Source organism: Geotrypetes seraphini, chromosome 8, assembly GCF_902459505.1.
Source record: "Geotrypetes seraphini chromosome 8, aGeoSer1.1, whole genome shotgun sequence".
Classification (NCBI taxonomy): domain Eukaryota; kingdom Metazoa; phylum Chordata; class Amphibia; order Gymnophiona; family Dermophiidae; genus Geotrypetes; species Geotrypetes seraphini.
The window spans coordinates 90,277,111-90,290,560 of record NC_047091.1 but is presented as its reverse complement, the minus strand read 5'-3'; the positions used below and the strand labels follow the sequence as shown (position 1 = coordinate 90,290,560).

General features: G+C 46.8%; 1 protein-coding gene across 4 annotated transcripts in view; it reads left to right on the top strand.

The window, feature by feature from the left end:
* LOC117365648 (scaffold attachment factor B2-like) overlaps nt 1–13,450 on the top strand; it is a 265,886-nt gene that overhangs the window by 192,786 nt on the left and 59,650 nt on the right. For all 4 annotated transcript variants that reach the window (XM_033956261.1, XM_033956262.1, XM_033956259.1 and 1 more), the window contains exons 14-15: nt 8,166–8,453; nt 10,191–10,337. In XM_033956261.1, the coding sequence (XP_033812152.1) occupies nt 8,166–8,453; nt 10,191–10,337 (435 nt within the window). The remainder of the gene's footprint in view (nt 1–8,165; nt 8,454–10,190; nt 10,338–13,450) is intronic.

The window sequence follows — 13,450 nt, the reverse complement described above, 5'->3', positions numbered from 1 at the left end:
CTGTTCACTGTATTATGGGCTCAGGAGTTCTCCGTACTGTAACTTCTTTCTCTGAAGGTGGTTTCCGCCTTCTATGTCAACCTGGAGGTTTATTTGCCTGCGTTTCATTCCACAGGCTCGGCATGAAAGGATCAGATCTTGCGCAAGTAGGATGTCAGTCTTGCTCCACTATTTGGAGAGGACTAATGATTTCCGGTTCTTATCACCTCTTTATCCTGACTGCTGCACCTCATCCTAGGTCGTGCCTGCCTTGACAAACACTTCAGCCTCGTGCTTTTAAGCATCGTTGTATTCTGGTGGACAAGCTTTTCGAGATGGAGTCTCTTACTGATCCCTCGACTTCAAAGGTGTCTCCGGCCTCGACTTCCACCGAGGCTCCTTCTGCGTCTACTGCTTCCACCTCGAGCCTCATCAGACCTTTGTCATTTGCAGCAGGGCTGTGGAGTCGGTAGATAAATGTTCCGACTCAGACTCCTCAGTTTTTTGTACTTCAGACTCCGACTCCAGGTACCCGAAATTTCCTCCGACTCCACAGCACTGGTTAATTTTCAGATCGTTAAAATGGAATGTCAAGTTGAGAGAAATGAGCATTTCGACACCACCTTCTTTTTGCTTTTAATCAAGGTTCTAAGGTCGCAGAAGCTGCTCGCAACATTTGTGCTGTGTATATAGTGGGTGCTATAGCTGAAAGAATCGCTCGTGATTGGTATGCCAAGTTCAAAAATGGAGTTGGTAGATAAATGTTCCGACTCCTCAGTTTTTTGTACTTCTGACTCCGACTCCTGGTACCCGAAATTTCCTCTGACTCCTCGACTCAGACTCCACAACCCTGGTTTGCAGCGGCTCTTGCTTCGACGTCATCTGCTGTATCTTCCCCTGTTTCCTCAGGTCAGATAGCTCAGCAGTCTGTTCCGCTGGTGGTGATTAAAGTGTCCAAGACTTCTAAGTTGAAACACACTCACACTACCTCAAAGGAACCTCCATCCAAAGCAGGTGGTCCAGTTTCAGACACGGATCCATCTTTGCCAGCTTCTTTCCATACCATGTTAGAGAAGCAGTTTATTCAGTTCCTTACTAACATGGGACCCAAACTGCTTCCTCTTATCCAGCCTGGGCATTCAGCAGACTCCCGCAAGGTCGAGCTGCTTCCCTTGCCCCAGTCTGAACTTACACACTCTTTGCAGGTAGCAGAGTCTCTGCGAGTGTCTGGTCTGCCATCTAAGCATGAAAAGCAAGGAGCAGATACTTTGCGAGTGCCTCGATGAGATCCTCACACTCTAAACAAGGAGCAGAGTCTTTGAAAGTGCTTCGAGGTTCCTCCAACAAGCCTCTGGAGCTTCGATCTATAGCCTCTAGTTTGATTTATACATCAGCATCAGCTGCCTACGTCTCCGAGGCGAAATCTCCTCGATCCTCGAGATCTGGTTCCAGACACAGTTCTCACCAACATTTGAGGCCTTCATCGAGGCATCCTTCCAGGCATCGTTCTTCTTATGACGACCATCTTCCTCGAAGCCTCGATCTACTCCAACTTCGACCAGACCACCGATTCCTTGTTCGAGGTTTCCGATACTGGACCTCGAGGATGTTCCGGTCTCGATTGCCAAGCCTGCACCTCCTGCTCTTATCTATCAAAGGTGTTTTGCTCCAAAGCCGGCTCCTTATACTCGCCCTCCTCTGAAGAAACAGCAACTTCAGAAGCAACAGAAACCCCAACCTTCTGCTGCACCTAAGGCTTCTCAGCCTTTTTGACTGTTTACAACAGAGCATAACCTCCACCATTCTGTCTCCGTCTCCTTTTCCCCCTATAGGAGGTTGTCTCAATCATTTTTTCAATCGATGGACAATAATTACATCCGACCTCTGCGTGCTTACCATCATCAGAGAAGGATACTCTCTTCATTTCACTCAGGTTCCACCAGAGCTTCCTCCAAGAAAGTATCCTTCCAATCCATCCCAGACCACCCTTCTTCAGGAAGCTCAAGCTTTGCTTTCTCTCCATGCCATTGAACCAGTTCCTTTGGAACAGCAGAACAGGGGGGTTTTACTCCTATTTCTCCCTTGTTCCAAAGAAGACGGGCAATCTGCGGCACATTCTGGATCTCAGGGCTCTCAACAAATTTTTAGTCAAAGAAAAGTTTCGAATGTCCCTGGCATCTCTTTATTCCCTTCTTGAGCAGAATGACTGGTTATGCTCTCTGGATCTCAAGGAGGCCTACACTCATATCCCCATTCATCCGGCCTCCCGTCAATATCTCCGATTTCGGGTGGGGAATCTGCATTATCAATACAGAGTACTACCCTTTGGCCTGGCCTCATCTCCCAGAGTGTTCACTAAGTGCTAGGTAGTGGTAGCGGCAGCTCTCGGGAATCATGGAGTTATTGTAGGACCCAACGGACTACCTGGACTACCCGGTTCCTACAAAGTTTGGGATTAGAAATCAACTTTCCCAAATCTCAACTTCAGCCCTCAGACTCTACAGTTCATTGGAGCTGTTCTGGACACTGTCCAATTAGGAGCATTCCTTCCACAATAACGTCTGGAAGCTCTTCTTCAACTATGTCATACAATGTCTTCCTGCACTTCCATCTCAGCAAGACAATTGATGGTACTTGGCTTCCACAGTATGCGTGACTCATTTTGCCAGACTTCACCTCAGAATTCCTCAGTGGACCCTGGCATCTCAATGGACGCAAGTTTGCGACTCTCCTTCTCGACACGTCGGTCACTCCTTCCTTGAAAAAGTCTCTCCGTTGGTGGATGCTCTCTTCCAATCTTTCCAGAGGATTGCTTTTTCAAATGCCCCCTCATCAGAAGGTCCTCACGACAGACTCTGCGACCTACGCTTGGGGCGCTCATCTCGATGGTCTCCGTATTCAAGGATCGTCAGTGTCATATCAATCAGTTGGAACTAAGAGCGATCCTCAAAGCTCTCCATGCTTTTCAACATCTACTTCACGACATAGTAGTCCTTGTTCGGACGGACAATCAAGTCGCCATGTATTATGTCAACAAACAGGGAGGGACAGGGTCTGCCTCCCTTTGTCAAAAAGCTCTGGAGGATTGGGACTGGGCAATCCGTCACAACACCTTCCTCAAAGCTGTCTAATTCAAGGGGCAAAGAATTGCTTGGCGGACAACTTGAGTCATCTATTTCAACCTCACGAATGGACTCTCCATTCCTCGCCTCTTCATCACATTTTTTCACAGTGGGAAACGCCACAGATAGACCTCTTTGTGGCTCCCCACAACTACAAACTGCCTCAGTTCTGCTCCAGGATATACTCTCCTCACAGCCTCGAGGCAGATGCTTTTCTTCTGGAATGGACGAATCTATTTCTCTACGCATTTCCTCCATTCCCTCTCATTCTCAAGACTCTGGCCAAATTGAAGAACGATCATGCCACCGTGATTCTAATCGCTCCTCAGTGGCCGAGACAACCCTGGTACTCCCTTCTACTTCAACTCAGCAGGAGGGAGCCATGCCTTCTACCAGTTTTTCCTTCTCTGCTTACACAGAGCCAAGTATCTCTGCTTCATCCCAACCTGCAGTCTCTACACCTGACAACCTGATACCTCTCAACATAACCCCTCTTCAGTTTTCTCAATCTGTAAGAGACGTTTTAGAAGCTTCTAGAAAGCTTACTACTAGATTTTCTACATGGTGTTTTTCTCATCATAAGGAGCCTCAGCATTCCTCCTTATCTTCTGTTTTGGACTATCTTTCGCACTTATCCAATTCTGGCCTCAAGTCTACATCTTAATGAGTCCATCTCAGTGCAATTGCGGCTTTCCATCAGCCTATTGAAGGGATACCCCTCTCTGCTCATCCGGTGGTTTCCAGATTCATGAAAGGACTTTAAAATGTCAAACCACCTCCTGTGGTTTGAGACCTCAATGTTGTCTTTACTCAACTGATGAAGCCTCCATTTGAACCAATTGATAAGGCTCATCTGAAGTATCCCACTTGGAAAATAGTGTTTCTCATTGCCCTCACTTCTGCTCGATGAGTCAGTGAGCTGCAAGCTTTAGTTATTGACCCACCATTTACGGTGTTCCATCATGACAAATTTGTTCTTCGTACTCATCTGAAATTCCTACCTAAAGTGGACTCAGAATTTCATCTCAACCAATCCATCGTTCTTCCAATGAAAGCCTCATCCTGGAGAATCAGCTCTTCATACTCTGGACTGTAAACGTGCTTTGGCCTTCTACTTGGAATGCACCAAACCACACAGAACTGCTCCTCAACTTTTTGTTTCCTTCGACCCAAATAAGTTGGGACATCCTATTTCTAAGCGTACCATCTCCAATTGGATGGCGGCTTGCATATCTTTCTGCTATGCCCAGGCTGGATTACCCCTTCACAGTAAAGTCACAGCCCATAAAGTCAGAGCTATGGCAGCTTCGGTAGCTTTCCTCAGATCTACACCTATTGAGGAAATTTGCAAGGCTGCTACTTGGTCCTCGGTTCATACCTTCACTTCTCACTATTGTCTGGATACTTTCTCCAGACGGGATAGACAGTTTGGCCGAACAGTATTACAAAATTTATTCTCCTAAATTGCCAACACTCCCACCATCCCATTCTGATTAGCTTGGAGGTCACCCATATGTGAGAATACCTGCTTGCTTGTCCTGGGATAAAGCACAGTTACTTACCGTAACAGGTGTTATCCAGGGACAGCTGGCAGCTATTCTCACAACCTACCCACCTCCCCTGGTTGGCTTCTCTGCTAGCTATCTGAACTGAGGAGACGCGCCCTGTGCTGGGTGGGAAGTCACTCGCGCATGCGCGGTGCGGGCAATTCGAAACTTCAGAGTTTCTTCAAGCAAGTCTGCTTGTGAGGTGTTCGCACCCGGGCTCCGTCGATGACGTCACCAAGATGTGAGAATAGCTGACTGCTGTCCCTGGATAACACCTGTTACGGTAAGTAACCGCTTTATGTGAGGTCTTTTTCTCCACTATATTTAACTCCTTGAATATTTATTGATGCAGTGGTCTTTTGATCATAGTTGTCTTTTTCTAATATATTGTGTTGATATTGCTATTGTAATAGTAGAGGTTCATTATATATTTAGTATTTTGAAGACATGGGAGAGAAATTAGGGGTTACTTGGTTCTTACTCTATTTGTTCTTTCTGCTAACTTAATAAGTTTCACCAGAAGTTTAGTTGTTTCTACCCACCTTATCTACCTTCCATTTGTTTGCTAGGCATTATCGGTTGGATGTTCAAGTGAGGCAGAGTGCATCTTCTAGAGCTTTTTAGCTCAGGTTGATTACATTCTGCCCTCAGTGAGTACTGATTTTGTATTTCCCACTTGGGAATGGTTTTGAGAGATGAGGAAGGAGAAATTAGATCTTACCTGCTAATTTTTGTTCCTTGAGTCTCTAGACCATTCCCAAAGCCACCCAGAATTTGGGGAGATGTGTTTTAATGTTGGTCTGTCTACATGTACTGCCTCTATTTAGACATGTCCGTCTGATGAACCTAAACTCTGGTAGGCAATGTATTTGATTCTGTATCAGAACAGTTGAATTTCTGAGGTAGTTTCCTTTTTCTCCTATCTTGTTTGGAGGCCCATTGTTTGTTCTTTACCATCTTGCTTTGTCAGTACCTACTAGTGCTGCCCGATTCAGGGGAAAAAATTTCGATTCGATTCAGCTTATTGAATCGATTTTTCGATTCGATTCGATTTTCCTGTCCAATTGGGTGGTTTTTTCCCAAACATCCTGGTGGGTTTATTTTATAGCCTCTTAACCCCCTTTGCCCTCTCCTACCCACACTGGTCCTGTGGTGTAAACAAAACAAACAAAAAATCCTTTTCCTCTCTGTTAAATCCTAGCTCACGTTCGCGGTTCAACACCAGCTCTGGAAGAATACACATTTCAAATCTGAAATATTGTAATCACAAAACAGAAAATTTTTTCCTACCTTTTCTTGTCTGGTTATTTTTCAAATCATGTTGGTCCCATGTTGGTCTGGTTGTCTTCTGATCAGGCTCTTCTTCTTTCTTCTTTTTCTGTGCTAACCATCCATCTTCCATCTCTGTGCTCCCCTTCTGTTTCCCTTTCCTCCCCCAGAGGTCTGCCATCTTTCTTTTTTTTTTCATCTCCATCCCCCCGCAGCTTCAGCATACCCAGATCCACCATCTCTCCTTTTCTCAACTACCCTTTCATCCAGCATCTCTTTCTGTGTCCCTATCCCTATTCTCCTCTCCAGTACTGTCCCCGTTCCTACGGTCCCTCCATGTCCAGCATCTTATCTCTCCCCATATCCAGCTTCTTCTTTATCCCTTCCTTACCTCTTGTATCCCCTTCCCCAGGTGCAGGCTTTCTCCTACTATCTCTCCTGCCATCCTGCACCCTGCCCACCTACTTTGGAGCAGTATCTGTCCTTCTTGTACCCTTCCCCTTGTGGTCTTGCATTTCTTCTCCCTCTCTCCTTTAGTCCAGCACCTCTCCATTGCTTTCCTCTCCATCTTTTTTGTTTGGTCTCTTTCTTCCCTTCACCACAGGTCTGGCATCTCTCTTATTCCTTCCTCCTCCTCCCTCTGCACAGGCCTGCCTCCCCACCATGAAGGAACTCTTCCTCCTCTTCCCTCTACACAAGCCTGCCCCCCTGCCGTGAGGTACTCTTTTCTCCTGCTTCCCGCCGTGAAGACCTGCCCCCCCCCCCCTTGCAATGGCCTGCCCTCCTGCTGTGAAGACACTCTTCGGCCTGCTCCCCGCCGCGAAAGCTCTTATTTTTAAGTTAACACGGCAGCTTGCAGGCTCGTAGCAATCCCTGCAGCTGCCTGTTGTCCTCAGCGGCACGTTCTCTCTGCCGTGATCCTGTCCCTGATGTCAGAGCAGGGGCAGGACGTAGCAGAGAGAACATGCCGCTGAGGACGATGGGCAGCTGCAGGGATCGCTATAACATTGAGCCTGCAAGCTGCCGTGTTAACCTTAAGGAGGTAAGAGCGGGGAAGCTGGGGGAGGCCTTTCTGACTGATTCTTTCCCCTCAAGCAGGAGCGGCAGCAGATGGCCAGCATGAGGCAGCTCCAGCTTTTGGAAGGTACGGGGGAAGGGTCAATCATTGAATCGGGAGGCTGATTTTTTGGGGGAAATTGAATCGATTCGAATCGATTCACCGGATTCGAATCGGGCAGCACTAGTACATACTGATGGGCTCTGGGTTGTGCAGGTGTTTGAGAACTACTGAATGATGTCATAATGTAGTCTCCCACTGCTGATAGTAGGGCGCATACCTACCTATCAGGAATGGTCTTGAAATACTCAAAAGAATGAAAGTTGTCAGGTAAGATCTTTTCTCCTTTTCTTTTACTGAGGTTTTCTGTTTGAGTGTCTATCACCATATTTGGCTTTGAATAGAAATATGGAATGGCTCAGAGCTGTACAAGTCTTAACAGGTGACCTACTTGGTAGCTCTGTCTCCCTATCTGGTAGTAGGGCATATACCCACTTGGGAATGGTCTGGAGAGAGTTAAGGTATGAAAATTAGCAGGTAAGATCTCATTTCTCTTCAGCAGGTAAGACCAAAGCTTTCCATATCATAGTTATCTTGATGAACTTTGCACGAATTAAATTCCTTTTTACTACCTAAACCAGGGGTAGGCAACTCCGGTCCTATAGAGCCATATTCCAGTCGGGTTTTCAGGATTTCCCCAATGAATATGCATGAGATCTATTTGCAACTTACATGAAAAGGCTGATTGCTTCCTTAGAAATCTGGTCAATAAAGTTAGAATTGTTTCTAAGGTATTTGGCTGTTTGTCTTTCAAATCCAACATCTAGTTTACCATCAGTTAAACTGAGTTTACACTCAGTTAAACTAGATGTTGGATTTGAAAGACAAACAGCCAAATGAGATCTATTTGCAGGCACTGCTTTCAATGCATATTCATTGGGGAAATCCTGAAAACCCGACTGGAATACGGCTCTCGAGGACCGGAGTTCCCTTCCCCTGACCTAAACCCAGATTGAATCTGTTTGTCTTAATTCTCCTACATGACAGTATAGCCTGCCTACCTTTCAGTTGCCCTAGCCCAGATTATTACCTCATGTAACTAAGCATCAGCCCATCTCTTATTTAATGATCTAAGTGTCATAACATATAAATTGAGATTATAGTAGTTCAGCAGAAATTTTGTTTAAACAGAGCGCGTGACCGGAGAGAGAGCGAGCATTTTTGGATTATGCGTGAAAGAGAAGAACGAGATAGACTTCAAAGAGAGCGTGAGCGCCTCGAATTTGAAAGGCAGCGCCTTGATAGAGAACGAATGGAAAGAGAAAGACTGGAAAGGGAAAGGATGCGAATAGAGCAAGAAAGAAGACGAGAACAAGATCGTATCCAGCGGGAGAGGGAGGAACTAAGACGACAACAAGAGCAACTGAGATATGAGCAGGAGCGCAGGCCCTTGAGAAGACCTTATGATTTGGACAGAGGGTAAGAACTGAATTTGTATGACAGTTTTGCTATTAGTAATGTTGAAGATACTATAACTGATGATGTATTTGCATCTGACTGAATTGATGATTTTAGTATCGCATATGCCCATCTCTCTGCCTTTATCATCAACACTATTCTGTTTCTCTATTCCCTCTGTGCCCACTGTTAATCCTGTGTCCCTATGCCCTCTCTTCCAAGTCCAACATCTCCTCTTCTCTCTCATGTCTAGCCATCTTCTGTGGCCATACAGCCTCCTATATCTAACATTGCCTCACTGATTGTGTCCATATACCACCCCATGCAGCGTTCCTTTTTGTGTCCCTATCCCTATGCTTCCATCCATGCCCACCATCTCCCCTTTTCATATATATCCATGTGTCCATCTTCTCCCATCTTACTCCTTTACATCAAAGCGTGTCTCACCCTTTTTCCTCTCTCCCTCTACTGCAGGGGTGTCAAGTCCCTCTTCAAGGGCCGCAATCCAGTCAGGTTTTCAGGATTTCCCCAATGAATATGCATGAGAGCTATCAGCATACAATGAAAGCAGTGCATGCAAATAGATCTTATGCATATTCATTGGGGAAATCCTGAAAACCCGACTGGATTGCGGCCCTCGAGGAGGGACTTTGACACTCCTGCTCTACTGTTAAATATTTCACTTCCTTTATCTTGATTCAGCATCTCTTTCCCTTCCCTCTCCTCCGTGCAGGTCCAGCACTTCTCCCATGGATTGAACACCTAGCTTACCCTTCCCTCCAGCCCCCACTGTAGTCCAATACCTCTCTCCCTTCTCTCAATACTGCCCAAGGAACCAGCACCTTTAGCTGCCCCCCCCCCCTTCTCATGGGTCCAACATCTGTATCCCTTTCCTCTAACTTCAGCTCTGAGTTGCAAATCCAGTACTTTCCATTACTCCAGCTCCCAGCTTTAGGTCTAACACCTCTTTCTTTCAGTTCCAGTCCCCCCCCCCTTCATATAAGTCCAGTACATCTCTCCCTTTTCTCCAGCACCAAAATCATCCAAACCCCCCCCCCCCCCTTCAAGCCCAGATCCAGAACCAGCCTTCAGCTTCAGCTCTGGAGCCAGTCAGCAATATCATCCACTCCACAAAAATAAATTTTAAAAACCATCCCTGTGAGTACAGCAATAGTGGCAGCTAACGTCCCCCACCACAGGTCAGCATCTCCTTCCCAGCTCCCCTTGCGCCTACTACCCAAACGAGCCAGCTGCACCAAAGAAAAATCTTCAGAGGCTTTCCTTAATCCAACAAGCCTCTCCTTTTGTAGATTTACTGTATATACTCAAATATAAACCAAGATGTCCAAAAATGGAGGTCTTGGTTTATATTAGTCTTCCCCCCTCCACAGCTGCAGCAACTCCTCTGAACAGCAGATTTTGCTGCCATGATCAGCCCATGCCCCCACCAGAATATCAGCTAGTGCTCCCTCCCAAGCAATAGGAACACCCACACCCCTGTCCTTCCCTCCCTAGCAAGCAAGACTGACCCCCCCTCCCCCAACCTATCACAATCTCCTGGTGGTCTAGTGGCACATTGTGGCAGCAGCGATTCCCTTTCCCACTCCTGCCCATTCTTCCGCAAGGACTTCCAGCAGCAGTCTTGTGAGTTTAGAAAGGCTTGATGTAAGCAAGAAACTGCAGAATTGAGGGTCTGTGAGTGCCCAGGGTTTATGTTGGCCTTTTAGTCTTAAATTGAAAAGTATAAATGTTTTGCAGACGGGATGACTTATACTGGCCCGAAGCAAAGCGGATGGCATTGGAGGATCGCTACCATTCAGAACTTGGTCGTCAGGATCGTTTTCATGATTTTGATCACAGGGACCGTGGACGCTACCTGGATGATCATTCTTTGCACTTGGATAGGTTAGTGATATTTTTATCATATTTTTCCTGGTGTGCTCTTAACTGTTTTTGCTTCCACAGGGAAATGACACATGCACTCGTATCACATTCTTTTTCTATTGTAACAAATTATTTGCAAATATATGTAGGACATACATTTATTGAATGCTAGATTTATTACTGTAAACTTAATTCTGTTGGTGGATACACAGGATTCCATACTGTAGCTATTGACTCATTTCCCACAAACTGTAGGAGGATATCGCATTAAGACCTTGAAACGCCTCCCTTTCTGCAGTGAAGCATAGCACCCTCCTCAGTTATTCCTTCTGCAAGTGAACTCAGAAGGTGTTGTTTTTTTTTTTGTTTGTTTGGTTTTTTTTTGCTCCTCTTTGTTTTTCTTTACTTCCAAGTGTTTTTCTGTCACATTTTAAAACTAGCTGTGGCTTTGGTGTTCAGAGGTCCCATGCTTGGCCATACTTCGCTGGGGAAAGGATGCAGTCCTGCATGGGAGGACTGCTGCTCTCAGGCCAATCTGAGTACCTGCACCCTCAGCCTGCTTTGGGTTTCTCCAGGAGCTCAGGGTGTCCCCCTGGGAGCAGCTCACCTGATTTTATCAGAGGCTTGAGCACAGACTGTGGCCCCTGTGTAAGTATTCTAGGGGTATCAGGGAGCCACCTGCATACACCTGGAGGTGGGAGTCGGTGGTTATGGGCCGGCTGGCCGGCAACCAGAAGAATTCCTTCGACAGTTGAGTCTGAGCAATTTCTGAGGCAGATTTTTCACCAGGTTTGTCTGGAGACATGCAGAACCCGGGGGAGGGGGGGATGATGATGCAGGTGGTTGGGTGTCACATTTTTCACTAGGAACAGCTGCAGGAGCTTGTTCTTCAGGTGTTTTCCATGTTATATTTTGAGAATGATTCCAAAGAGACTCCTCGTGTAGTTGATCCTCTTCTTTGAGTGATTTGGATGGCTTCCTGTTCCTTCCCCATTCATCAGGATCTCCACAGAAGTCACCGGCCTGTAAGTAGGGAATTACAGGCTGGTAAGTCTGACTTCTGTGGTAAGCAAGTTTAGTGAAACACTTTTAAAACAGAGAATGGTCAAGTTTCTGGAATCCTGTGGATTACAGGACCAGAGGCAACATGGATTCACTCTAGAGGTAGGTCTTGTCAGATAGATCTGATTTTCTTTGACTGGGTGACCAGAGAATTAGATAGAGCAGTGTTCTTCAACCACCGGTCCATAGACCAGTGCCGGTCCACAGAAATTTCCTGCCGGTCCACAGGGCCAGCACATACATCATGCCCAAAACAGTGTTCTTCAACTGCCGGTCCATGGTGCGATCAATGTGGCGTTATCTTCGAGCCAGCTCCCTCTTCCTAACTGATTCAGTGCACAAAGCCATGGGCATCCTGCGCCTGAACCGGAAGCCTTCTCTCTTGACATTGCAATGTCAGAGGGAAGGCTTCCAGATGAGGCACGGGACATGCAAGATGCAATTAGTGCTATTATGGGGCGGGGTCTGGGGTGGAAATTGGGTAGAGATGGCCGGGGTGTGGCCCACGACGTAGCCCCATGTTCTTCAACCGCCGGTCCACGGACCGATGCCGGTCCACAGAATAATTATTTTATTATCCCAGGACAAGCAGGCAGCATATTCTTGACTGATGGGTGACGGCACCGACGGAGCCCCGGTACGGACAATTTTAGAGTGATTGCACTCTAAGAACTTAGAAAGTTCTAGCTAGGCCGCACCGTGCGTGTGCCTTCCCGCCCGACGGAGGCGCGCGGTCCCCAGTTTCTTAGTTTCCGCGGAGCTAAGAAGACTCATGTTTTCCAACAACCATTGGAAAATCCTTTTTTCGCCTTCCCGCTCGCGTATTTTTTTTCGTGAAGCTCTTCACGTTCTTTTTCTTTCTAATTGTTAACTTAAAAAAAAAAAAAAAAAGTCAATTTTTTTCGACTTTTTTCAGTCGGCCCCGACTGGGCCTGTTGGCACCATCGAAGCCTCGGACTTCGATTTTGCTACTGCCGTTTTTCCCTTCATGCCCCCTTCACCGGGCTTTAAAAAGTGTCAGCCCTATTTCGTTATCCGACCACACAGGTGGTGTCTTAAGTGCTTGGGTCCGGACCATAGGGCTGTGACGTGCACCCGCTGTGCTTCTCTTCAAAAGAGAACTTTGAAGAATCGCCAGATTCAGCAGCAGCTTCTTTTCGGTACCGCTATGGAAGTTCCACCGGCATCGGCGACTTCCTCCAAATTGGCCCTGGCGCTTTAGACACCGCAAGATACATCTTCAGTGTCGCACCCCATAGGTAAGCCGGCTAAGAAGCAATCCCCTACAGTTCTCGGCCCACCAGTCGAACATGCAGTGAGCCATTTACTGCCTCTTCATCGGCATCCACTTCACCGGAGCGTCAAGCTGCACCGCAGGAACTGAGAAAGAAAAAACCGGTACCGGTGCCATCAGGACCATCCCTGGATAAATGTATAGCATCCATTCTCCAGGTCCAACTTAAGGAGCAGTTGCAACAACTTCTCCCAGCTCTTCTAACCCCGACCCTTCCAGTGTCGGTACCCACTGAGCCTCCGGTGCCGATCGTCAACCAGCCTATTTTGTCGGCATCGACATTATCGGTACCGCTCAAATCTGCCTCTTCCATTCTATGCCTATTTTATCGGCAGAACCAAAGTCTCTGCATCGAGATGTTCACTCAGTCTCGGAACCGGTACTGCTTTCTGACACCCGTACCGCTTTACATTCACCAGGTACGGTGTCGATGCGTTCCGGCAAATCGGTACGCAAAACCAGACATACCGAATCCTCTACTCCTCTATCTCAGGGCCGCCTCCCATCGGTACGTGACCTATTTATGGGGTGATTCCGAGGACCCCCTCGGTACCGATGATGACTTTTCATCGGATGAGGCTGATCCATCTGTGCAGGATCCTGCTAGTAAGCCGGAGCACACTTCCTTCACAAAATTTCTTAAGGATATGTCAGACACCCTTTCAATTCCATTAGAGTCTGATTCTAAAAAGTCCAAAGCATTCCTTGATGCTTTGGACTTTGACCAACCTCCCAAAGAATTTTTGAAATTACCCCTTCATGATATCTTAAGGGAAAC